This window comes from Hylobates moloch, unplaced genomic scaffold (assembly GCF_009828535.3).
Source record: "Hylobates moloch isolate HMO894 unplaced genomic scaffold, HMol_V3 SCAFFOLD_2, whole genome shotgun sequence".
Classification (NCBI taxonomy): domain Eukaryota; kingdom Metazoa; phylum Chordata; class Mammalia; order Primates; family Hylobatidae; genus Hylobates; species Hylobates moloch.
Genome location: NW_026652277.1, coordinates 53811155 through 53839125, shown reverse-complemented (window position 1 = coordinate 53839125; position 27971 = coordinate 53811155). Strand labels below are relative to the sequence as shown.

Here is a 27971-nt window from a genome sequence, read left to right as displayed (position 1 = left end):
CTCTCAGCTATAAATGATGATAGATGTTAAAAACTAAGCTATAAGTAAGGATAATGCCCAAATATATATCTCTTGTTTTTATCTCTTCTGTGAACTTTACTCTTGGAATTCTAATCACCAATTTCACATCTCCTATTGGATGTCCAGTAGGCATCTCTAACCTGGTATGTCCAAAACTGTGCTATTGATATTCTGCCTGCACCTTCTCTGTTGTCTGTCAAGACCTGTTCAAAGTCAGAGATTTTACCCTACTAAGTCTCCTTCCCCAGGGGAAGACTTATTACCCATTAAAGATTCTTATTCTCTAAACTCAGGGTTGTTTTCATGTAATGCAACCCACTGCATATGAAGGTATCACCTGGCCCTTTCCCGTAACGCTGTGGGAATTAAGGCTCTGAGAAATATACCAAAGTGCTGTTAATCTGGCTAAGACTATTGTGGCTGTGGTGGCTCATGCCTGTGATCACAGCACTTTGGGAGGCCAAGGCAGGAGGATCGCTTGAGCCTAGGAGTTGGAGACCAGCCTGGGCAACATATTGAGACCCCCCACACCCCCATCTCTACCAAAAAATTAAAAAACTTAGCTGGCCTGGTGGTGTGTGCCTATAGTTCCAGCTATTTGGGAGGCTGAGGTGGGAGGATCGCTTGAGCCTGGAGGATCAAGGCTGCAGTTAGCTATGATCATGCCACTGCACTCCAGCCTGGGCAACAGAGTGAGACCTTTTCTCAAAAGGAAAAAAAAAAAGATATGCAGAAACACATGAGACCCATGTTAAATAAGTCAACAGTCTTCTCCATCTCATTTAATGACTTTGTTCTTCTATTTCCTCAGTCCAAAAGCCCTGAAACCTTGCAGTTATTTTATTTTATTTTTTTTTGAAATTTAAGGATTGTCTTTTTTTTTAAAATTTTATTATTATATTTTAAGTTTTAGGGTACATGTGCACAATGTGCAGGTTTGTTACATATGTATCCATGTGCCATGTTGGTGTGCTGCACCCATTAACTCGTCATTTAGCATTAGGTATATCTCCTCATGCTATCCCTCCCCCCTCCCCCCACCCCACAACAGTCCCCGGAGTGTGATGTTCCCCTTCCTGTGTCCATGCGTTCTAATTGTTCAATTCCCACCTGTGAGTGAGAACATGCAGTGTTTGTTTTTTTGTCCTTGCAATAGTTTACTGAGAATGATGATTTCCAGTTTCATCCATGTCCCTACAAAGGACATGAACTCATCATTTTTTATGGCTGCATAGTATTCCATGGTGTATATGTGCCACATTTTCTTAATCCAGTCTATCGTTGTTGGACATTTGGGTTGGTTCCAAGTCTTTGCTATTGTGAATAGTCCCTCAGTAAACATACGTGTGCATGTGTCTTTATAGCAGCATGATTTATATTCCTTTGGGTATATACCCAGTAATGGGTTGGCTGGGTCAAATGGTATTTCTAGTTCTAGATCCCTGAGGAATCGCCACACTGACTTCCACAATGGTTGAACTAGTTTACAGTCCCACCAACAGTGTAAAAGTGTTCCTATTTCTCCACATCCTCTCCAGCAGCAGTTGTTTCCTGACTTTTGAATGATGGCCATTCTAACTGGTGTGAGATGGTATCTCATTGTGGTTTTGATTTGCATTTCTCTGATGGCCAGTGATGATGAGCATTTCTTCATGTGTTTTTTGGCTGCATAAATGTCTTCTTTTGAGAAGTGTCTGTTCATGTCATTCACCCACTTTTTGATGGGGTTGTTTGTTTTTTTCTTGTAAATTTGTTTGAGTTCATTGTAGATTCTGGATATTAGCCCTTTGTCAGATGAGTAGGTTGCAAAAATTTTCTCCCATTTTGTAGGTTGCCTGTTCACTCTGATGGTAGTTTCTTTTGCTGTGCAGAAGCTCTTTAGTTTAATTAGATCCCATTTGTCAATTTTGGCTTCTGTGGCCATTGCTTTTGGTGTTTTAGACATGAAGTCCTTGCCCATGCCTATGTCCTGAATGGTAATGCCTAGGGTTTCTTCTAAGGTTTTTATGGTTTTAGGTCTAACATGTAAGTCTTTAATCCATCTCGAATTAATTTTTGTATAAGGTGTAAGGAAGGGATCCAGTTTCAGCTTTCTACATATGGCTAGCCAGTTTTCCAAGCACCATTTATTAAATAGGGAATCCTTTCCCCATTGCTTGTTTTTGTCAGGTTTGTTAAAGATCAGATAGTTGTAGATATCTGGCGTTATTTCTGAGGGCTCTGTTCTGTTCCATTGATCTATATTTCTGTTTTGGTACCAGTACCATGCTGTTTTGGTTACTGTAGCCTTGTAGTATAGTTTGAAGTCAGGTAGCATGATACTTCCAGCTTTGTTCTTTTGGCTTAGGATTGACTTGGCGATGCGGGCTCCTTTTTGGTTCCATATGAACTTTAAAGTAGTATTTTCCAGTTCTGTGAAGAAAGTCATTGGTAGTTTGATGGGGATGGCATTGAATCTATAAATTACCTTGGGCAGTATGGCCATTTTCATGATATTGATTCTTCCAACCCATGAGCATGGAATGTTCTTCTATTTGTTTGTATCCTGTTTTATTTCATTGAGCAGTGGTTTGTAGTTCTCCTTGAAGAGGTCCTTCACATCCCTTGTAAGTTGGATTCCTAGATATTTGATTCTCTTTGAAGCAATTGTGAATGGGAGTTCACTCATGATTTGGCTCTCTGTTTGTCTGTTATTGGTGTATAAGAATGTTTGTGATTTTTGTACATTGATTTTGTATCCTGAGACTTTGCTGAAGTTGCTTATCAGGTTAAGGAGATTTTGGGCTGAGAATGGGGTTTTCTAGATATACAATCATGTCATGTGCAAGCAGGGACGATTTGACTTCCTCTTTTCCTAATTGAATACCCTTTATTTCCTTCTCCTGCCTAATTGCCCTGGCCAGAACTTCCAACACTATGTTGAATAGGAGTGGTGAGAGAGGGCATCTCTGTCTTGTGCCAGTTTTCAAAGGGAATGCTTCCAGTTTTTGCCCATTCAGTATGATATTGGCTGTGGGTTTGTCATAGATAGCTCTTATTATTTTGAGATACATCCCATCAATACCTAATTTATTGAGAGTTTTTAGCATGAAGGGTTGTTGAATTTTGTCAAAGGCCTTTTCCCTTGCAGTTATTTTAAATTGTGTTTCTCTCATATCCAGTCGTTCAGGAAATCCTATCAGGTCTGCCTTCAAAATATATCTAGAATTCTTTCATTTCTCACTAATTCCCACTGCCCTGATCAAAAGCACTATTACATTGCAACAAAATTATTGCAGATTTACTGATTTCCCTGCTTCTGATCTTGTCTATCTTCACTGTGTTCTTCACACAGTGGTCATATTAAAATTCAAGTGCTGTCATATCACTCCTTTGCTGAGAACCCTCTAGTAGCTTTCTATTTCTCTTGGAGCAAAAGCCAGTGACATTACCCTCATCCGTAATAAGACCTCGCACGATCTGGCTCTCTGTTTATTCTGACCTCTCTTATTTTACTCCCCATTATTTATTCTGCTCTAGGCTTTCTGGTCCCTTTGCTGTTCCTCAAACTTATCAACCATGCCTCCTGCCTTAGGGCCTTTGCACTTCTGTTCTCTTTACCTGGAATGTACTTGCCTGGGGGTCTGCATGGCCCATTCCCCCACTTTCTTCCTATCTTTACTCAAAGTCACCTCAGGTCTTCCCCATGTACCTTGATTAAACATTTCAGCCTCCTCTATCCTTCTCCCAACACAATTTTCCAAGGGACCATCTATTCTTGCTTTAATTTTTTTCTTCTCAGGACTTACCGTTGTCTTCTATGTACTGTATATTTTACTTGTTTATTTTGTTTCAGTCATTCTAGAATGTAAGCTCGCAAGGGTGGTTCTCTGATTTGCTTGTAGTTAGTTTTGTTCATAGCACGTAGATCAGTATTTGGCACATTTTGAGCATTTAATATATATTGTTGAACGAATAAATGAATTACTAAATGGTGTAGTTTCTTGACTTGAAGCAGATGCTCCAGCAATGTAAGAATGAGTCTAGGGGAGTGTGAAAAAGCAAAATGGGGACTTGGAATGAGATGAAAAGTAGTGTTTTGTAGTGGGTGAAGGTAGGGAAATGTTCCTTGGCAGTGGTGGCATGGTGTAGACATCTGTTTCCCTCTGTCCTCAAGAATTACTCCTTTTTGAGTTAAAAATGGCATTTTCTTTTTCTCATGCTCATGCCGTTGCAAATGCTATTCTCTGCCCTGTGCTTGAGCTCTTCCTCTCTTACTGTCCTATTATTATCCATCTTTCAGGTTCTACCTTCTTTATTTGATTCTTTAATCGTTTCATATATTTGTGTTCTTTTTAAAACATTAGCCTGTTGATATGGTTTGACTGTGTCCACACCCAAATCCCATCTTGTAGTCCCTATAATCCCCTCATGTCATGGGAGGGACCCGTTGGGAAGTAATTTAATCATGGGGGCAGTTTCCTCCATGCTGTTCTCGTGATAGTGAGTGAGTTCTCACAAGATCTGATGGTTTTATAAGGGGCTTTCCCCCCTTTTGCTTAGCACTTCTCCTTGCTGCTGCCATGTGAAGAAGGACGTGTTTGCTTCCCCTTCTGCCATGATTGTAAGTTTCCTGGGGCCTCTCCAGCCATGGTGAACTGTGAGTCAATTAAACTTTTCCTTTATCAATTACCCAGCCTTGGGTATGTCTTTATTAGCAGTGTGAGAACAGACTAATACACTTGTCAAGGGCAAAAAAAATGATACATTACAGATTTCCCCCCCCCCCCTTTTTTTTTTTTGAGACAGAGTTTTGCTCTTGTCACCCAGGCTGGAGGCTGGAGTGCAATGGCACGATCTCAGCTCAAAGCAACCTCCACCTCCCGGGTGGAGCGATTCTCCTGCCTCAGCCTCCCAAGTAGCTGGGACTACAGGCATGCGCCACAACGCCCAGCTAATTTTATATTTTTAGTAGAGACAGGGTTTCTCCATGTTGGTCAAGCTGGTCTCGAACTCCTGACCTCAGGTGATCCGCCTGCCTTGGCCTCCCAAAGTGCTGGGATTACAGGCGTGAGCTACCGTGCCCGGTTGATTTTTTCCCTTTTATAACTTTAAAAAATATATATAGTTTGCTGCTCTTGATGCCTTTACTACATTTGATATTATTATATTCACATCTAGAGACTGGCACTTTAATTCATAGTGGCTTAATTCTAAGATTCTTTCATTTGGCTGATTGATTAAGGAGCTTAACTAATTTTTCAATGTTTTTTCCCCCAATTTGGGAAATTGGATGAACACTCCAACTTTAAGAGCAATGAATGAAATTAGATGAGGACTCCAATTTTCAGGGTAATGATAAGAAAGGATGTATTTCCTGAAAATAAAGGTCATTCCTTTTCTCCTGTTACTACTTTATCTTTAGGCCTCATATTGTTTCATTTTTAGACCACTATGGTTAGTCGAAACTATACACTTTGGTGTGAAATTGGTATTTTAATTCTGGCTCTGCTATTGATAGTCATGATCTTAAAGAACTTGCTAAAATCCTCAGAGCTTATTATCATTTCTATTTTTAAAAAGTAGAGGAATAAAGTTAATATCAAAAATATGTGTTAAGAATTAAATGAGGTAATTATGTGAAGGTATAGCATGAAGCCTGGTACATGAAAACCCATAAAATATTTTGATTTACTTCTTCTTAAGTATAAAGAGGTAATTTCTCTTCAGGAGGAAAAGAGATAATAGCCTGATTTGAAGTAATATTAAGAATTAATTGGTAAATTTGAAGTATTTTTTAAAGGATGGAATCAAAAGAATTTTAATATTACAGTTTGTCATGTAATAATTAGACTAAACATGATATATGTGGTAAAGAAATTAAATTCTGTTTTCAGAATTTGAATAGTGTATTAGAAATGTAGTAAATGTCAAGGGAAAATAATGAATCAGAGATTAATTGCTTTTTATTCATAAATGATCAATGTAGCAATTATAGCTTATCAATTAGAAGAACTTCCCAGGAGAAGTAGTTCATTGATTTTAAGTTATTCACTCAACAGATATTTGAGTGTCTGGCAAAGTGGTAAGCATCGATGATACTGTGATAAGGTGTATGCAGTCTTTCCCCTTATGGAACTTACATCCTAGTGGACAAGAGAGGCATTGAATAAGTATTTCAAGCCTAAATATTGTTGTGTGTAAATTATTAAAAGTTCTTGTTGTAGGGCCTGCAAACTCAGATGCCTGTAAAGGCCAGGTGCATAATGTAAAAGAGTAAACTGGGACAGTGCCCTGAGACAATGGAGGGTAGAGGGGGCCGTGATGAACTGCATTAGCACATGCCCTGTGTAAAGGGTTCAGCAACTAATGCCATTTGGTTGATGTCAGGTAAGAATGAGGGCCCACTGTTTCTCTATTTCTAAGTTTTTCAAGAAAAGCTGAAAAATCTAGATTGTCATCTGATACAGTGCAGTCTTTTTTAAGGCACTGAATAATCCAAAGCAAACATGGTTTTTGGCCTGCAGGTCTTTTTTATATAAGGAGTGCTGCCTATTAAGTAAGGTTCTATTTAGAATAAAATTTTAGAGACTCTATTGTTCTCTCTTGATTACTTCATTTTCTTTTTTTCCTCCTAAATTCTGTTATTCCCACATCTTCCCATTTGTAATTATATACCTAGATTTTTCTTCTGGCATAACTCTAGCAAGGGTAGTTGTGGACTGTAAAAATCATTAAACTATGAGATTTGTGTGGGAAAAGACCAAAAGTCCTTCTGTCTCCATCATATCTGGTTTGTGTTGGCTAGCTCTTTTCCTTCATTTTCTCTGTTTTGTTTATTCTTCATTTGTAAAATGGGGATAACACGATAAATGCCTCACATGTGTTGAGAATCAAATAAGACAATTTATTTTTTGTTTCTTCTTCTCTTCCTGTTCTTGGCCCAGTCAAAGGTACCGACTCATTGCTTCATTGCCTTGTGGGAGATAGCACTTACTGATGTAGTAAGTTTGGTAAGAATTTAAGTTAATAATTACTCTTTAGGAATATTTCCACTTTTAAAAGAAACTCCTGGAGTCATTGCCTTAATCTAAAGTAACAAGGCTCTGATGTGTCACAGGCCAGTGGCCACTGGGTAGGAGGAACTTTCCTTTGGTTCAAACCTCACAGGCAAATAAGTGCTTGTTCCACTTATCTTGAAGATTGTTTTCAAATGACATTGTTTTCTTTGGCAGTGGTTGAAACCAGAAGTTGTAGGACAGCTTGGTATTTCCTCTGTTTTACTGATTTGCATGATGTTTGATGATTAATACAGTGCAGAAAGACCATGTGTAATTTTATCCCTTCATCTATCTCTCTTCTTCAAGTCCCTAGGAAAACAAACTTGATAGGAGTAAATATCACTAACAGCCCAATCTTTAATAAAGATACAGTGTTGGCATGTGTTGGGATGTTGGACCTAGGATATAGAAACTATATCCTAGGGATGTAGGTCCCTAGGTTACCATAAACATTTTCTGTGGCAAGAGACTTCGGGTGCTTTTGGGGGCATTTCAAGTCTGGATAATCAGCAGATAATTCTCAGTGGTGATAGTGAAGTTGTTGCATGGCAAGAGAGAAATTGCCTGGGGAAAAACATACTTTGTTTTTGTTCTTTTTCTTCCAACTTTGTTGTGAAAAAAATTAAAATATACAGAAGTTGAAAGAGTGGTACAGTGAATAATATGCCCATCACATACATTCAATTACTAATAACATTTTACCACATTTCCTTTATACATTTTTACAACATGTGGGTAATTTTGAATAGGGACTGTACAAGATAATTATTTTCTTAGGTAGGACACAGGGTACTATAGTTATATAGAATAATATATGGACTTTTAGGATGTATATGTGTTTAAGTACTCATTAAGCATTAATGGGTAAATTACAAGAAGTTCATGGAGGATGGAAACTTAAAAAAATATTGATGAGTAAAGTGACATGATGTGTACAGATTGCTTTCAAATAGTTGAGCACCAACAACAAACATGTTTTACAGTTGTTTCTTTGAAACTGGAATTCAGTCAAGGATTATGTATTGCATAGAATGACCCTCACTCGCTCTAAAAAATGGGTTACATTGACTCTTTTCTAGTTATCTTGCATAGTGTTCCACGTCTAGCTTTGTCTGATTTCTTCTTTCTGTAATCGTTTTCCTCTTTCTGGCTCCTGTATGTTTTTGGTAACGTGAAGTTAAACCTTAAGGTTTTTTCAGGCTAAAGCTTTTTGGCAAGGGTACTTCATAGGCAATGCTGTTTACTTTATACTGCATCACATTTAGAAACATGTAATGTCAGGTTGTCCCAGTGTTAGTGACTACCAGATCTCTCCCTTGTAAAGTGATGTTTTTCCTTTCATACTTGGGTACCATATGAATATTCTGTTTATTAACCTTTCATCTATGATTTTAGCATACATTGATGATCCTTGGTGAATCAATTTTTAAATATTCTACTCATTTTTTTCTACTCGTTTTGATACTTTTTCTCCCAATTTCACTAACAGTGTCTTGTCAGTTTTGGGAATGAGTACTTGGGCAAGAAAATGAATGGAAAACTACAGTTACAGAAAACATTTAATGGTATCTACTTTTATTTGACTTCTTCCAAGGTGGATTTTCAGTTCTTTGTAAATAAAGTACTGGTTAAGACCTGAGAGATGTTCACTAAGTGCAAATTTTGCTGGACTAAATTAATTTCTTGTAGTGAATCGATCACTTTTACTTGTCATGTCAAAGAAATTAGTGTATGTTATAATAAAGCATTTTAAAAATTCCCTCTTATGGGAAATCACGGAGCTTGGTTAATTCATAGGTAACTGGACACATTGATTATTCATCGTGTATTTACTATTGTATGAAGCCCTTCTCAAGTTGCTTAACGCATAGCAGAAGAGACATATTGATGGTCATCTTATGGTCTGGACAGGAATTTGTGTTTTCAAGAAATGCAGTACAACCTGAAAGGAAGTCTAATTGTATGGACAAACAAATATTTAAAAATTTATCAAGTACTCATTAATTCATATTACATGTCTCTGAAATATTTGGTACTGATTATGAGGACCGTTTGGCTTCTTGACAATCAGTTTTGAATATTGGATAGATTTAAAGCTTCTTAATTGTTAGTTGAATGCATACTTCTCATCTTCCTAAGCAGAAGATAAAATACATCCATAACTATTATTCCTGAGTAAATAGCTGTGTTCCAAAAACAATTCTCTGACACCAACTGGGTATCCAAGAATTCCATTCAATTCTGACACTTAACTGTTCAGAGTTAGCACAGACTCCACAGGTTAAGGGACATAGTCCAACAAGACTACCCCCACTTCAAACACCAGCTCTAAGTCTTGGGCGTCATCTGTACTTCTGATAAACTTAATTGACCACAAATTTGGGGGTTCCCTTTGGGTTTGATAATTTGCTACAGTGACTCACAGAACTCAGGAAAGTGCTATGCTTACAATTACCCTTCTATCAGAAGGGACACGAATGAACAAGATGAACAGGTACATAGCACAAGGAGGTCTGGAAGGGTGCTGAGTGCAGAAGTTTTTATCCCCATGCTAGGTACACCACTCTGCCAGTACAGCCGTATGTTCACCAACCAGGAAACTCTGAACCTCGTATTGAGAGCTTTTACTGAGGTCTCACAAAAGAAGCACGATTAAATCATTGGCCATATGATTGAACTTGATCTCTAATCTCTCTCCTATCCGCAGAGGTAGGGGGTGGGGGGAAAGGGAAGGGAGGGGCTGAAAGTTCCAACCCTCTCATCTAATCTGTCTAACCTCTAGTTGGTTTTCTGGTGATCAGCCCCATTCCGAAGCTATGTAGGGGCCCCATGATGACTTAACCTCTTAGCATAATAAAGAAATGTCTACTAGGGAATTCTAAGTGGTTCTGAAGCTCTGTACCAGAAACTAGGAATGAAGAACAGACATATATTTTTTCTTATATTATGGTAATAGAGTCAGAGTGATGCTTAATAAGCATAATACAATTTTAAGGCTTTTCCTCCCTAAAATGGATGGGGGAGGCATTCATTTAGATCTTGTTTTGAGTGGTTATATTGAATTGCTGTTCCATTAGGCACACTAAGCCAAAACATAGAGGTGAATTATGGTGTTTAAAAAAAGAGATTTTTTTTTTTTTTTGAATTTAAGTTCTGGGGTACATGTGTGTAACGTGCAGGTTTGTTAACGTAGGTATACATGTGCCATGGAGGTTTGCTGCACCCATCAACCCTTTGGATATATACCTATTATAATAGCTATAATCCTTCAGGTGTATACCCAGTCATGGGATTGCTGGATCAAATGGTATTTCTAGTTCTAGATCCTTGAGGAATCACCACACTGTCTTCCACAATGGTTGAACTAATTTACACTCCCACCAACAGTGTAAAAGCATTCCTATTCCTCCACGTCCTTTCCAGCATCTGTTGTTTCCTGACTTTTTAATGATCTCCATTCTAACTGGCATGAGATGGTATCTCATTGTGGTTTTGATTTGCATTTCTTAAATGATGTTGGAAAAAAGAGATGATCTTAGCCTTCATTTAACACCTCACATTTCCAGTTCTTTAAAAAAGTATTTTATAAGCTGATTTTAGGTTTGAATAATTTATTTTGTACTTCTGTTTACACTTTTATCCACATATGACTTGGGCATGGTTAAGCAGGTAAGTATAGTCTCCTTGAATTTTACTGTGTTTATATTAGCTTGTTTATCAAGCCATGTATTAATTTCCAGTCTTCTTTTTTAGAATGTGTAGTTTAACCTTCATAAGATGAAGCAGTGTTTTTTTTTTTTTTTTTTTTTTTTTTTTGTTCCTGAGACAGAGTCTTGCTCTGTCGCCCAGGCTGGAGTGCAGTGGTGTGATGTCAGCTCACAGCAACCTCTGTCTCCCAGGATCAAGCGATTCTTGTGCTTACTCCTCCTGAGTTGTTGGGATTACAAGTGCATGCCACTATGCCCGGCTAATTTTTTGTATTTCTATTAGAGACAAGGTTTTACCATGTTGCCCAGGCTGGTCAGGTTTTGAAGCAATAAGCACTTCTATGTATAATGCCTGGTAAGTGATTAGGCATACAATATTATTTATTGAATGAATGAATCAATGAAAGATGGAAAAAAATGTTCCGCTAAATTTCTTCTTGGAATCTAGTGTATCAAGGGGAAGGCGGAAGCAAGGCTTTTGGAGTCAGACATAAAAGTAATAGTAAGAATATCCAGAAAATGGATATTGAGCTCAGGCCATCCACCCTCCTTGGCCTCCCAAAGTGTTGGGATTACAGTTATGATCTCAGGCAATCCACCTTCCTTGGCCTCCCAAAGTGTTGGGATTACAGGTGTGAGCCACTGTGCCTGGCCAAGTAGTAATAGCAGCAGCCTAATACTACTAATCGTATTAGTAGTAGTTACAAAAGCTACCATTTATGGAATGAATTGTATTAATGCGTTGCATACAGAATCTCATTTATTCTTTAGAATAGTCCTATGAGGAGACCTTATTATCTCTGCTGAAAGTATGAGGAAACTGGGGCTCATACATAATCTCATTTATTCTTTAGAATAGTCCTATGAGGAGATCTTATTATCTCTGCTGAATGTATAAGGAAACTGGGGCTCAGAAATTAATTTGCATTTGGTCACACAATTAGTAATGGTGGAGTTAGTATTCACTTTTATGTCTGACTCTGAAAGCCTTGCTTCTGCCTTCCCCTTGATACACTAGATTCCAAGAAGAAATTTAGCGGAACATTTTTTCCATCTTTCATTGATTGATTCATTCAATAAATAATATTGTATGCCTACTCACTTACCAGGCATTATACATAGAAGTGCTTATTGCTTCAAAACCTCCAACCCGCTTAATATTCACTGTTAATATAAAGGACAAAATCCTTTCATTTCTTGTTGGGCACTTTGAAATGATTTTGCAATACTCAGTCTTGCCCAGTATATAATATCTAGGTCTTTTTTATCATCTAATAGTAGGGTGTGGATTCCAGTGTATTTTCTGGATATTCTTACTATTACTTACTGGCATTATTATTATTGTACAATTATCTTATGTTAGTTATCTTACTATAATAACTGTGAAAATGGAGAAATCTTGAAGCAACTTTAAAAGTTTTTAGGCTAATTTTAGTCTAACTGAAATTTAGAAGTTTAGCAGGAAGTATTTGGTAAAATGCCATCAGTATATAATATGCCCATTTAATAATAGTATTAGCTTACTTGTGCTTACACATTCATCTATTGCTATGTGAGATGACTGGATATGGATATAGGGCTGAAGCCATTCTAAGGCAAATATGCAACCATTTTCTTCTTCTGGTAACTTTTAGGATTTTCTTTTTATCTTGAGCCTTCTGAAATTTCATGATGATGAGCGTTGATGTGGATCTTTTTGTTCTATGTGCTGGGTATTTGCTTGGTGAGCCCTTTTCATATGGAAACTGATGTACTTCAAGTTTGATGTGTGTGTGAATGTGTGTGTTATATCTTTGATACATTTTTTTCTCCCCTCATTTTCTCTTTTCTTTTTCTGGAGAGTCTGTTGTTTAGATACTGGATCTAGTGGACTGTTTTTCTTCTGAGATGGAGTTTCACTCTTGTTGCCCAGGCTGGAGTGCAATGGCACAATCCTGGCTCACTGCAACCTTTGCTTCCTGGGTTCAAGCAATTCTCCTGCCTCAGCCTCCCAAGTAGCTGGGATTACATGCATGTGCCACCACACCCAGTTAATTTTTGTATTTTTAGTAGAGGTGGGGTTTCACCATGTTGGTCAGGCTGGTCTCGAACTCCTGACCTTAGGTGATCCGTCCACCTCGGCCTCCCAAAGTGCTGGGATTACAGACTTGAGCCACCATACCCAGCCTGGACTGTTTTTTTAAATATTCCAGTCTTTCATCCTCTGAAAAAATTGTGGAATGTTTCCCTAATTTTATCTTTGAGCTCCTCTGTTGAAGCTTTAACTTTTGATTTCTTTATTCTATTTTGTAAAAGTAATTTCTCATTCTCCAAATATCCCTTTTATAGAACTCTGCTCTTATTTCATGACTGCAATGTCTTTCTTCTACTCTTAAGAATATTTATAGGTTCTTTGGATGATTTCTTTAGCTCCCAGCACCTCTTCAAAGTTCTTTTTTTCTGTTTGCTTGTTTTAATCTCTTGTCATGTTAAAGGGTTTCTTTGAACGTCTGATCATCTTTTTATGTCTGTTCTTTTTAAAGAGTGAAGTTCTAAAGTGATGATGCGCTTTGTGTAAATGGGGCAAGTTTCTTGGCTTGGGGCTTCACTTTAGTGTGACCATGCAGAAAGCCACTTTTAAATTGTGTGACTCCCACATTTCATTATCTGTATGTTTTTTCTAGTTTCCCAGAAAAAAAAAAAATTGTCTCCAAGTATGTCTGGCTGCCAGCGTTATTGTAGCTGAACAATGGTCTTGAGTTGAGGTAGGGGGGTTCTCTTTTCAGTAGGCATTTACTTAATTCTTTGTTTTTTTAGGACTATACTCACCTTTCTTCTATTCCCATGTCCCAAATGTTTCCTGATGTCCCATATATACTGCTGGTTTAATTAATACTGCATAGGGGCGAGTGTTGGCCTGGCTGTGGGGAATGAGGTAGCAAATCAAGAGGTCTGACTGACTTTAGGTCAGTTTTCCTATTTGCCAGTGAACTACTTAGCCCTGTTTTAAGGATTATTTTGTTATTGATCAATTTCTACTCCTTTGGGTACCTCTAGTTGATCAATTAATAACTATGCCAGAGGAACTGTGGGAAAGATACGAAGGATAGCTACATTGGCTTTATCACTTTTCATTCTTTTGTGTTATCTTTTTAAATGAATTTGAGGAGAGTTACAAATATGTACAACATCAATACATTAAAAATGATTTAATTAAAGCATGGAAATGACAAAGCATGGAAAAGTAATTGCTTAATAGAAGGAATAAATAATGGCTTACCAGAAGGAGAAGTTAGTCTGTAGCAGTATATGCCATATGTTCATATATAGTTATTACAGAGACCTGGCATCTCTAGAGCAGTGGTTTCCAAGTGAGTGTAAACTATGTTGTCATTATTTTATTACTACCGTACTATAGTATATAACAATTGAGAGATATCTTGGGTGGGCTGGCACTTGAGATTAGATATAGGATTGTACATTATGATTTTTCTTAGTTGAAACAAATTTAGATTGGCTTAACAAAGCTACTCTTTCATTTTAATCTGGTTACCTTTTTTGTGTGTGTTTGGAGACCAGAGGTAAGATTTCCATTAGGTGTCCTGTGAAATTATTTCATGTGTAAATGTTATATCCTGCCCTTGAAAAAAGCTGGAGGAGGCTGAAAATTACTGCTCTTTAAATAATACGCCTATAAATGAAACTTCTGTATTTAGTTATACAATTTATATTGTTTATAGAGTGCAAAAGATACCAATTATTTTTCTTATTTACTTTCATAAGTACACATTTATTTCCCATTTTATTTCATCAGATCAATATCCCAGTTTATTTCATCAGATCAATATCTGTCACAATTTTGCTTTTATGGGATTTTGAGAGCATTCAGAATGCTTTATAATACCCTCATAATTTCATGTTTGGAATTATAAAATTTAGCATTAATATAACAACTATGCTTTACAGTATTAAATTGGACATATATATGTGGAGTCTGTGGTTACTGCCAATAATATTATGATTTATGTACAGAAATTTGTGGAAAACTGAGGTACATCAAATTCTAGATAGAAGTACCTGAGTGAGTGATGAACGTGAAATTGGGTTGGTCATGAAAGAGTTCTGTGAGGAAAAATAAATACTTAAGAATTTGATAAGCTATAGATTGGTGGCAAGTATTACACTCCTCTCTTGGACTGCTATAGTGTCCTAACTAGTTACCTCCCCGTAAGTGCATTCTTCAAACAGAAATAATATTAGCTTATCAGAAAATTATTGAAAAGATAGTACTGGGGAAAACATAAACATTTATTACATTTTATTCTCAAAGCAGATACAATTAACAATCACTATTTACCATGTTTAGGTAGAATTTCTTTCTTGAAGTTGAACGTATCTTCTGTGTTCAGAAAACTTAACATTTGATAAGATCTGTCTAAATTAGGGTTAGTAGAATTGGAAAACTTTCATTTTGGGAATGATTTTTATGAAGAAAACCTACTTGATACTTTTTTTCCTCATTTCTCTAATTCATAAGGATAAAATCACATTGTTCTGTCCGTGGATAAGAATAGGTATATAGGATCCATGGTTCCTCTGGGAACTTACTTCAGTGACTACTAACTTGGTTGTGCATCAGAACCATTTGGGGGAACTCTTTTCCCTCTTCCATCTAATAAACAATTTAAAACATATACAAGAGTAAAATAATATAACAAGTAGGGAGATTTTTAGTGCTCTCTCTCTCTCTCATATATATATATATAGTTATATCTGTGTATCTATATAAATATATAAATGGGGTCCCCATTGTAGACCTACTGATTCAGACTTGGGGCCAGAATTTGCAAACTGTTCAAGATAAATTCATAGACTGACCACCTCAAGCAATTCTGATGCAAAACTATGTTTGGGAAAGCATTGTTATAGAGGAATAATCTAGACCTAGATAGATAAATGTCTCAAAACAAATGCTATTTAAGTGATTTCTCTCAGCTGTACTCGTACCGCCTCCTAATCTAGATAAATTCTTTCTTTCCACATTTTCCTTAGTTTTTGTAACCAAATAAAGTTATGGTAGTTTAAGTGGCCCTTTCTATTAGGTCTTTTACTTTCTGGCTTGTTAATGTTTATGTATGAAATTAGTGCTAAGTGAGTTTCTTTTAAAGTAGTGCCCCGCATTGTTAGAGATTTTACGTAAAGTACCTTTCCCAAACATCATCATCATCTGATTTATTCCTAGAACTGCCTTGTGGGGTGGTTGATTTGATTTCCCTAACACTATCTATGTGGAAATCCAGATCTACAAAAGGAAAGTTGTGCAGTTTCTTATAACTGGAAATGGAAGATGTAGAGAATCTGGAAAGAGTATGTACTGATTCTGGAGTTTCCTAGGAGCTTGTATTAGTCTGTTCTCATGCTGCTAATAAAGACATACCCACAACTGGGTAATTTATAAAGGAAAGATGTAATTAACTCCCAGTTCCATGTGGCTGGGAGGCCTCACAATCATGGCAGAAGGTGAATGAGGAGCAAAGTTACAACTTACATGGTGGCAGGCAAGAGAGCTTATGCAGGGCAAATCCCATTTACAAAACCATTAGATCTTGTGAGAGTTATTCACTACCACAGGAACAGTCTGAGGGACTCTGCCCCCATGTTTCAATTATCTCCACCAGGCTCTGCCCTTGACATGTGGGGATTATTACAATTCAAAGTGAGATTTCCATGGGGACACAGCCAAATCATATCAGAACTCTTTTCCCCTATTATGTATTCCTAATAGTTTTTTTCCTTTTACAACTTTGTATTGATCTGAGTGCAGGTGACTTCTTATTGCTCAGGATGCTGCTTTTTAAAGGCTATTAAATTAATGCAAGTGACACACCATTTTAAAAAAAGTAATTGAGCTATAGCATATTCTGTGTCAAGATAAATTTTAAAAACTTCATGTAGAAATCTTTGTTTAGATATTACAGAATTGTTCTTTAGAATACCTACCTAGTGCTTCAGATAAGATGCTTTCTCAGCTGCAGTTAACAGAATTCCCAGCCAGGCACTGTGGCTCACTCCTGTAATCCCAGCCCTTTGGGAAGACAAGGCGGGCAGATCATGAAATCAGGAGTTCGAGACCAGCAGCCTGGCCAACATAGTGAAGCCTCGCCTCTACTAAAAACACAAAAAATTAGCCAGGTGCGGTGGCAGGTGCCTATAGTCCCAGCTACTTGGGAGGCTGAGGCAGGAAAGTTGCTTGAACCTGGGAGGCGGAGGTTGCAGTGAGCCGAGATTGTGCCACTGCACTCCAGCCTGGGCAACAAGAGTGAAACTCCATCTCAAAAACAAAAACAAAAAAACCCAAAAAACAGAATTTCCATATAAACCATGGCAACCATGGCTTAAGTAAGGAAGACATTTACTGTGTGAGTTCTAGAGGGAGGTGGTTCCAGAGTTGGCTGATTCAGTAGGCCAAATGTCTGTGTTTTGGATCATTTTCTTTCTGATTCTTTCTTCCATTATGGCCGTAGATGACTGCATTAGGGCTAAACATCATAGGCAACAAAATCAAAAAGCAAAAGAGCAGGGCCTTCTCTGCCAGTCTGTTTTATCTGTGGAAAATCATTCCCTGCAACTCGGGCTGACTTTACATATTCAGTTAGCAAGAACTAGTTACATACCCAATCCTAAATCAGTTACTGATAAGGGGAAATGAGATTCCTGTGATGGGCTTAGAACAATATTGGTTCATCTTCTGGAACTGGAGGAGGGAAGCACCTATCTGATCTCATTGGTGTCTCATATTAAATAACATCAGTGTTTTGTCATCCAAGAGGGAGATTCTGATATGTAGGCAATCACTTGTATATACCAAACTTTAGTAACATAATTGTGACATTTTTCACTATGCTACATAAGAGGTATTCTAGTGCAAAAGGTGAAATTTTAGCCTTTAAGAGAGAAGCGTCTTCATTCAAGAAGCATGTTTTCCTTTAAGTACTACTTCATGATTGACTTAGGAAGCCAGTGTTTTGGCATTTAATCTACTAGTGGCTTATTGCACTTATTTTTGTCTTGGGTACAGTCATTGTTTATTTTCCTCCAATATTATGCTCTACGATTATATTACATGATTTTGGCATTTGTTTTTGTTTCTTTTAAATTAATTGGTGCTTTGTTTTTCTAGGTGGATTCTCCACAGTTTTCCTTGTGCGTACTCACAGCGGAATCCGATGTGCATTGAAGCGAATGTATGTCAATAACATGCCAGACCTCAATGTTTGTAAAAGGGAAATTACAATTATGGTAAGTGAAGGGGTAGTTCTCTTTCAGAAATTTTGCAAGTTTTTGTTTTTTATTTTTCTTGGGATGGAGTCTTGCTTTGTCGCTCAGGCTGGAGTGCAGTGGCGTGATCTCAGCTCACTGCAACCTCCACCTCCCAGGTTCAAGCAATTCTCTTGCCTCAGACTCCCAAGTAGCCAGGATTACAGGTGTCCATCACCATACCTGGCTAATTTTTTGTATTTTTAGTAGAGACAGGGTTTCACCATGTTGGGCAGGCTGGTCTTGAACTCCTGACCTCAAGTGATCTGCTTGCCTTGGCCTCCCAAACTGTTGGGATTACAGGTGTGAGCCACTGTGCCTGGCCTGTTTTGTTTTCTAGAACATTAACCAGCTTTTAGGCAAGCTGCTTATTTATAATAATCTTTGAAGATCATTAAATTAGAAGATAATCTGGTAATTTGTAGTATAGTCGTCCCTTGGTCTTCTATGGGGATTTGGTTCTAGGACCCACTACAGATACTAAACTCTGCAGATGCTCAAATCTGAGAATACTCAAGGCCCATATATAAAATGTAGTATTTGCATGTAACCTACACACATCATCCTGTATACTTTAAAGCTACTCTGCTTTCTTTTTTTTTTCTTAAATACTTTTTAATTGTGGAGTATTTTCAGGATATAAATATTTACTGAGTTATATAGTAAACACCAAGCTTGTTCATCATCCAGCTTAAGAAATTAAACCCTACAAATACTATTGGAGCCTTCTTTGTGTTCCTTCTCAACTGTATTCCTGTATAGGCATACCTTGAAGATAGGAGTTTGGTTCCAGACCACTGCAGTAAAGTGAATGTTATAAGAAAGCAAGTCACACAGTATTTTGGCTTCCCAGTGCATACAAAAGTTATGGTTACAGTTTTTATCTCCCCATTTTAGACCAATGTTTCAGTTGCCTATTCTACTTCTATATCAAACTATTACTCTGTGGAGGACCTTTCTCTGCCCCATTGTTGAACATTATGAACTGTACATTGTGTTCCTCAGTCTGAAGAAATGATAGTTGGCCCTCTAACTCCATACACTGTCCTTCCTTTTCTCTTTCTTTCTTTCTTTCTTTCTTTCTTTCTTTCTTTCTTTCTTTCTTTCTTCCTTCCTTCCTTCCTTCCTTCCTTCCTTTCTTTTTCTTTCTCTTTTCCTTCCTTCCTTCCTTCCTTCCTTCCTTCCTTCCTTCCTTCCTTCCTTCCTTCCCTTTCCTTTCTTTCTCTCTCTCTCTCTTCCTTTCCTTTCCTTTCCTTTCCTTTCCTTTCCTTTCCTTTCCTTTCCTTTTCCTTTTCCTTTCCTTTCCCCTTCCCCTTCCCCTTCCCCTTTCCTTTCCTTTCCTTTCCTTTCCTCTTTCTTTCTCTTTCTGGCACTCTGAGCATTTTTATATTCCACTGCATAAGCAAATCCCAGTCCAGACTCAATGTCTATTCCTCTCAAGACCTATTGGTAGCTCCCTGAGGGCTACCAGCATCAGTCTCACTTGCCAGCTATGTTCAGGGCCTTCCTATCAGGGAATCTCATCCATAGCCATCAGTAGTCTCTGTCTTGCTGACAGAACAGTTCTCACTGGCGTTACGTGCCTGTGAGGGTGCAAAAGGAACATGTCTTTATTCATCCTATGTCTACACTGCTGCAGTACCCCTGTGTGCGCTAATTTCATGGACCCAGATGGCCACCTCCAGGGAGCACACAGACAGACCTGCTTGCTGATTCCAATCACCTTCCCAGTCTGGAAGGGAGTTCTTCTGATGGGCACTGACTTGTTCTACTTTAATGCACCCCTCAAATTTCCATAGGTTGTGTGGCCAGGCCATTGATTACTGCCTGTGAGTCAGTAAAAAAAACTCAAACACAAGGGCTTCCACCACTGTTCGGTTCTGCCATTACTGTAAAACAAACAAGCAAAAAAACCAAAAAACAAACAAAACAAAAAAACTGCATGCAATTCAGCTCATGTTGCTGATATGTTTTTACTTTCTTTGATCAAAGTAGCAGCCATCCAAACAGAATGTTGTCCATTCACTTTGGAACTGCCGTCTGTAAACCATGTAACTCCTTGTTGGTCAATTAAGAGCTGTTCATAGTGCACTGTCCAAGTGTCCAGTAGAATCCAGCAGCATCTCACACAGTTCCAGAGTCAGCCCTAGGGGTAAAGAGACTCCCTGCTTAAGAGTATCTCCTTCGTGCATTCCCCAGGTAGCACGAGAGCAGACCCATCCTCAATCTGGGTGGGCACCATCTAATCAGCTGCCAGCATGGCTAGAATAAAGCAGGAAGGGGAAGATGGAAGAGCAGACTTGCTGAGTCTTCCAGCCTTCGCCTTCTGACTTAAAGTTGCAGTTCCCACCACCCGCTCTTTAGGTTCTATTAATTGGCTGAAGTGGCTCACAGAACTCAGGGAAACACTTATGGTTAGTGGCGTATTTTAAAGGATATTGCAAAGGGTACAAATGAAGTGATGTATAGGGTATGAGGTATGGGGGAAGGGGTACAGAGCTTCCTTGCCTCCCTGGGCACACCTCCCTCCAGGAACCCTCACATATTCAGCTATCTGGAAGCTTCCTGAACGCAGTCCTCTTGGGTTTTTATGGAAGCTTCATTATGTCAGCATTCCTTCCCCCAGGGTATAGTGCAGGACTCTTTCTGGGGAGAGTTTTAAGACCCACAATCAGAAAGGTGGGGAACAATTAGAATCCTGCCTTGGGGCAGGTGAAAGGAGGGCAGGAGAGAGATTCTGTTTCCTGAGGCCTAAGACACCCAACATTATAACAAAAGACTGTGACTAGGGCTTTGGGAGTTATGAACCAGGGACTGTGTACAAAAACCAATATAGTATCATAACACCACAACACTACACTGTAGTCTATAAAATGTACAGTAGCATTATGCCTAAAAAAATTGTATATACCTTAATTTAAAAATATTGTTAAAAAACAACTGATGATCACCAGAGCCTTCAGCAAAGTGCAGTCTTGTTGCTGGTAGAGGGTCTTGCTTTGATGTTGAAGGCTGCTGACTGATCAGGGGGTAGTGTTGCTGAAGGAAGGGGCGGGGTAGCTGTGGAAGTTTCTTAACGCATTTATGCTGGAGGTTGCAATTTTTTGAATTTTTGCATGAGTGAAAAATCAGACTTTGGTGATGACCTTGAGCAGTAGGATGTAAATAACTCCCACATGCTTAGCGTTCCAATAATGGAACACTGGGTATAAGTGGGTTTTAAACAGCAGTGAAGTTTGCCACATCAGTTGACTTTTTCTTTCATGAAAGCTTTTTCTGTAGCATGCAATACTGTTTGATAGCACTTTATTCACAGTAGGACTTCTTTCAGAATTGGAGGCAATCCTGTCAAATCTTGTCACTGCTTTATCGACCATGTTTGTGTAATATTCTTAAATCCTTTGTTGTTGTTTCAACAATGTTCTCAGCCTCTTCACCAGGAAGTAGATTCCATCTCAAGAGACCACTATCTTTGCTCATTCATAAGAAGCACCTCCTCATTTCACAGCAATTCAGTCAGATCTAAAGGCTCCACTTAATGCTAGGTTTTTTTTTTGTTTTTTTTTTTTGTTGTTGTTGTTTGTTTTTCTGTTTCTACCATGTCTGCAGTTACTTCCTTCACTGAAGTCATGAATTCCTCAGCATCATCCATGAGGACTGGAATCAGTCTCTTCCAAACTCTTGTTAATGTTGATATTTTGACTTCCTCCTATGAATCACAAATGTTTTTAATGGCATCTAGAATGGTGAATCCTTTCCAGAATTTTAATTTACTTTGCCCAGATCCATCAGAGAAGTCATTATTTATGGCAGCTATAGTCTTAAGAAATATATTTTTTAAATAATAAGACTTGAGAGTTAAAATTACTCCTAGACTCATGGGCTAACAATGGATGTTGTGTTAGCAGGCATGAAAACAATATTAATTTCTTTCTTTCTTTTTTTGAGATGAAGTCTTGCTCTGTTGCCCAGGGCTGGAGTGTGGTGGTGTGATCTTGGCTCACTGCAACCTTAGCCTCCTGGATTCAAATGATTCTAATGCCCCAGCCTCCCGAGGAGCTGGGACTATAGGCAGGTGCCACCACACCTGGCTCATTTTTTTGTATTTTTAGTAGAGACGGGGTTTCACCATGTTGCCCAGGCTGGTCATGAACTCCTGAGCTTAAGTTATCTGCCCTCCTTGGATTCCCAAAGTGCTAGGATTATAGGCAAGAGCCACCACACCCAGCCATCAGTATTAATTTTTTTGTACATTTCCGTCAGAGCTCATGGGTGACTAGGTACGTTGTCAATGAGCAGTAATATTTTGAAAGGAATCTTTTTTCTGAGCGGTAGATTTCAACGGTGGGCTTAAAATATTCAGTAAACTATGCTGGAAACAGATGTAATGTCATTCAGGCTTTGTTGTTTTATTTATAGAGCACAAACAGAGTAGGTTTAGCATAGTTCTTAAGGGCCTAGCAGTTTTGGAATGGCAAGTAAGCATTGGTTTCAACTTAAAGTCACCAGTTGCATTTGCCCTTAACAAGAGAGTTAGCCTGTCCTTTGAAATTTTGAATACAGCATCGACTTCTTCTCTTTAGCTCTAAAAATCCTAGATGGCATCTTCTTCCAATAGAAGGCTGTTTTGTCTATATGGAAAATCTGTTGTTTAATGCAGCCGCCTTCATCAGTTATTGTAGTTAAATCTTCTGAATAATTTGCTGCATTTCCTGCTTTACTTTGTACTTAATATGTGCTGGAAATGGCTTCTTTCCTTAAACCTCATGAACCAACCTCTGCTAGCTTCAAACTATTCTTCTGCAGCTTTCCTCACTTCTTCAGCCTTCATCGAATTGAAGGCAGTTGGGGCTTTGCTCTGGATTAAAGCTTTGGCTTTAGGTAATGTAGTGGTTGGCTTGATCTTCTGTCTAGACCATTAGAACTTTCTCCATGTCAGCAATAAGGCTGTTTTGCTTTTTTACCATTTGTGTGTCCATGGGAGTAGCACTTTTAACTTCCTTCAATAATTTTTCCTTTGCATTCAGAATTTGGCCGACTGGTGTAATAAAAGGCTTTGATGTCGCGCTTCTTTGGCTTTCCATGTGCGTTTCTCATTAAGCTTAACTATTTCTAGCTTTTGATTAAAACGAGAGTTGTGGAACTCTTCAGTATTGTTGTATTTTATGATGGAGGGAACCCCAAGTAGAGGGAGCCTGAGGAATGGCTAGCTGGTGGAACAGTTAGAACACATATAACATTTATTAAGTTCATTGTGTTATATGGACACAGTTTGTGTTGCCATGAAACAATTAGAATAATAATATCAACCATCATTGATCACAGATTATCATAACTGTTGTTATAATAATGGCAAAGTTTGAAATAGTGTGAGAATTACCAAAATATGACAGAGACACAAACTGAGCACATGCTATTGGAAAAATGGTGCCTATGAACTTGCTGTATGCAGAATTGCCACAAACCTTTAATTTGTGTAAAATGCAGTATCTGCAGAGCATAATAAAGCGAAGTATCACTTTTTTAAAATGTAGCACGATAAAATGAGGTACACCTTTGCTATTCTCCCTATCCAAAAAAATCCTACTGTCTGAATTCTGTGTTTACTGTTCCTGTGCATTCACTGTATGTGTTTTTATTCACAAACAACAATTAGTTTTGTTTTTCACTTTTAATATCATGCTCTAACGTTGATTGTTTTTCTGTGAACTCTGTAATTAATGGCAAGGCATCTTTCAACAAGAGAAAACTTATTTTTAAATATTAAGAAAAGTGAAAAATATTTTAATAGGCCATTAAAAACTTCAGTGACTCTAACTTAACTAGCCTAAGTAGTTAAAAAAAAATGTAGAATAAAAATTTCCTCCTTTTCTAGGATTGCATATGCTCAGTGCTCTGGATGGCTTCTTATTCTTGTTCTTATTCCTTGTCCTTCCATTTCTCATCTCCTCATCATCCTCTTCTCTTTCTCCATGGTTTTTTGAGTGCTTACACACAAACACACACACAGGTGCATATATATATTTGAAGATTGTTTTGTTGAGGTGAAATTCACATAATTATAGCATCTTTATTTTTTATGGCTGAATAATATCCTGTTATCTGTCTGTAACACTATGATTCATCTGTCGATGCAGTTTAAAAAATTATTTGATGAGCATTTGGGCTCTTTCTGTCTTTTGGGAATTATAATTAATACTGGCATGAATATGTGCATGCATCTATTTGCTTGAGTACCTGGTTTCAGTTGTTTTGGGTATATACCTAGGAGTGGAATTGCTGGGTTATATGTACGTTTATGTTGACTATTTTCCATAGCAGCTGAACCGTTTTATGTTCCAAGGAAAGTATTTTTCCGTGTTCTTGCCAACACTTGTTATTAATGTCAGTCCTACTTATCCACCTGCTAAGAGGGGGATTTCTTATTTTGTATCAACGTCTTTACTAACACACATATTACAATCCCTTTTGTTAGCAAATAAGTGCATTTGCACAATCTGACTTTTTAAAGTTCTGCTTTTATTTTCTGTATTCCTTAGCTGGATTAGAGATGATTAGGCTTTGGCATTTACTTTTGTACAGATAAGGCTATTAGCTAGAAGGGTGAAAAGATTTACCTCAAGATGATGGAGAAGCTTAGACTAAGTTCTCTAACTTGAGTTGAGATATTATAGTCTTGTACTATTGTACAAGACTTCTTTGTTCCTTTCAATAGAATTTGTATGATTTTGGGAGATATGATATATGAGGAGCAGCACACTCAAATCTTATGCCTTTGAACATTTTTTAGGGAGATTAGTTCTTTAGAATGGTGGTCTGTCAACTTTTTTGATGATTCACCCCCATTATGTATATTTACTTATAAATAATTCCGATGTTCAGTGGCCCTTAGCCCTTATTTCAAATTACATTGCATAGTTAAAACTAGGTTTATTGGTAATGATAGTTGATGTAAATTTATTTTAAATAATATTTTTAATAGTTGTTTTTAAATTTCCCAGTAGAACAGAGTAGATTATTATTCTTAACCTCATTGTATGCTGATGACTATTTTGTAAAAGATGCAAAAGTTTCAGATTTTCCATTTTCTTATTTCCTTATATTTGTATTAGCATTATCTTTATGGTTTCTTTTTAGAAATCTTTTTAGCCACTTGTTCTTTTTTTAGGTTATTTAGTTAGAAGTGCATGTATCTAAATTCATGTAATAGCTACACATAAATTGCAGTATGTTGCAGGCAAAATAAATGAGAATATAATTGTTAAGAAATATTGGAGCTTATTTTTTAGATAAAAATAAATATAACAAAAGTTCTATATTTTATTCTCAAGTTCTTTGTACACTTTTGGGAGCTATTCCTTTTGAGTGAACCATTTTCACAGTTGAATTTAAAAATAATTTTCATATTTGCTGTTAGAAAATTACAGTCACGTGCAGGTAAACTTTTTATTGAAACCATAGAAGCCTTTGCTTGGTTGAAATATGTTAGATTCTATACTCATGCTTAATTCTTACCTTTTGAAATTCTTTACATTAATTTAGGTTTCCAACCATTACTAATTCTATACCTCTAAAATGTACATTTTCCAGTTTTCATTTTTTTTTTTCTTTCCAGAAAGAGCTATCTGGTCACAAAAATATTGTGGGTTATTTGGACTGTGCTGTTAATTCAATTAGTGATAATGTATGGGAAGTCCTTATCTTAATGGAATATTGTCGAGGTAAGTATTTTTTTGCATTTGTACTGTAATAAAATATTTCTCCTTAAATGGGTTACTAGGTATCTTTGTTATTTCCAGGGTAGCTGCTAACTAATTCTGGTCACTTATTGTAATCTTCCCTTTCTTTATCTAATTAGGAATATCGTTAAAACATTATTTAAAACCTAGTTATAGTTGCTGCAGTTATGATATGAGCATGTAAATGCAGAATGAGAAAAGTGATATTGAGTTTAAAATAGGAAATCTAAGCAGGTACAGAGTTACAGTTCTTGCTCTCCATAGAATTCTTTTGTAATCCAACCAAGAAGAGCATAATATGTCAATATTAATGTTGTAAGATTTTTCCAGCACTCTACTACGTTATTGTAAACATTAAATTTAACAAATTTGGAGGATGCATTTTGATCTATAGACTTTATAAACCTGTTTTATGTAGTCTCTTGGTGGTGTTTGTAAACATTAGAATATAGAAAATCACATTTTATTTGGACCTAATGTGATGTTTTAAAATAAATATTTGCTTGTATAGCATACCTTAATCATCATCATCATCATAAAAAATTCCTGACATTTAAATTTTTTTTTTTTTTTTTTTTTGAGACGGAGTCTCGCTCTGTTGCCCAGGCTAGAGTGCAGTGGCGTGATCTCGGCTCACTGCCAGCTCTGCCTCCCGGGTTCACGCCATTCTCCTGCCTCAGCCTCCTGAGTAGCTGGGACTACAGGTGCCCGCCACGACGCTTGGCTAATTTTTTGTATTTTTAGTAGAGATGGGGTTTCACCATGTTCACCAGGATGGTCTCGATCTCCTGACCTCATGATCCGCCCACCTCGGCCTCCCAAAGTGCTGGGATTACAGGCATGAGCCACCGCGTCTGGCCTTAAAAATTTTAATGTGTGGAAAGGTGGAGGCAAATATTCTATTTCCTACAAACTTGCAAGGCATATTTGGCACTTGTGGTTCTAGGGAGCCCTGGTTTACATTTACATTCTCTTCAGACAGTAATGATTGTTAATTACTATCCCATAAACTCATACAGTTTCCTGAAGGTTGTGGAAGAAGAGGGGGATGATGGTGATGTTGGAGAAAATATGATCTTGTTTACTGCAGTATTTTAAGGAGGGAAGGATGGGGGAAATGAAGTAAATCAATGTTACAATACCTACTGTGATGTGTTTGTAACTTATTTCCGTACTCAATATTTAACAAACAGATGTTTCTCGATTGTTTTTTCTTTATATCTTATCTTCTCTACTATAAAGTACTGTACTGTGATCTCTTTTAGGAGAAGATGCTGATTTTTTTCTACCCCTTTTTCCTGAATTCTAGCATTTATAGTGCTGATTCTTAGAGTTTACTCATAGCCCTTGGCTACTTGTAACTTTTAAAAGATACTTGAATCAAGCATAATCATAACCTTGGATAAATTTAATTGTCACTTAGAAGTCATCTTAAAAGAGGAATCAAACGACCTTCAAGTTTTAGGGGCAAATTTTATTTTAAAGTAGAAGAATGATCATATCTGTTTTTTGAGGAATACATTGTTTTGTTTTAAAAATTTTTTAGAAATAGTTATCTGGTATTCAAATCATCAAGCTCTGTGGTATATGAAATTTTAAATTTTTATCAAAGTAATTTATGTATATGGTTTAAAAAGTCAAATAGTTGGCCGGGCGCTGTGGCTCACTCCTGTAATCTCTGCACTTTGGAAGGCAGAGGCGGGTTGATCACGAGGTCAGGAGATCGAGACCATCCTGGCTAACACGGTGAAACCCTGTCTCTACTAAAAGTACAAAAAAAAAAGTTAGCCAAGCGTGGTGGCGGGCGCCTGTAGTCCCAGCTCCTTGGGAGGCTGAGGCAGGAGAATGGCATGAACCCAGGAGGTAGAGCTTGCAATGAGCTGAGATCGCGCCACTGCACTCCAGCCTGGGCACAGAGCGAGACTCCGTGTCAAAAAAAAAAAAAAAAAAAAGTCAAATATCTTAAGCTGTGGCTAAATCAGTACCCTCTTGCCTCATCCCTCTTCTCAGAGGTAGTCCCTTTAAAATATTTGAGGTGTTTCTTATATTTACTTCCATATTTCCACACTGCATTATATAAAAGAGCATCAGTAATTTTAGTGATTTCCTAAGGGTACAAAAGAGAAAGGACTTAGAAAATCAAGGGAAGTATATAATTCCGTGCATGA

At 37.5% G+C, this 27971-nt stretch overlaps 1 protein-coding gene across 2 annotated transcripts in view; it reads left to right on the top strand.

Annotated features, from left to right (window-relative positions):
* BMP2K (BMP2 inducible kinase) overlaps window positions 1-27971 on the top strand; it is a 145523-nt gene that overhangs the window by 35257 nt on the left and 82295 nt on the right. For both annotated transcript variants that reach the window (XM_058433536.1, XM_032149198.2), the window contains exons 2-3: window positions 17928-18046; window positions 25680-25785. In XM_058433536.1, the coding sequence (XP_058289519.1) occupies window positions 17928-18046; window positions 25680-25785 (225 nt within the window). The remainder of the gene's footprint in view (window positions 1-17927; window positions 18047-25679; window positions 25786-27971) is intronic.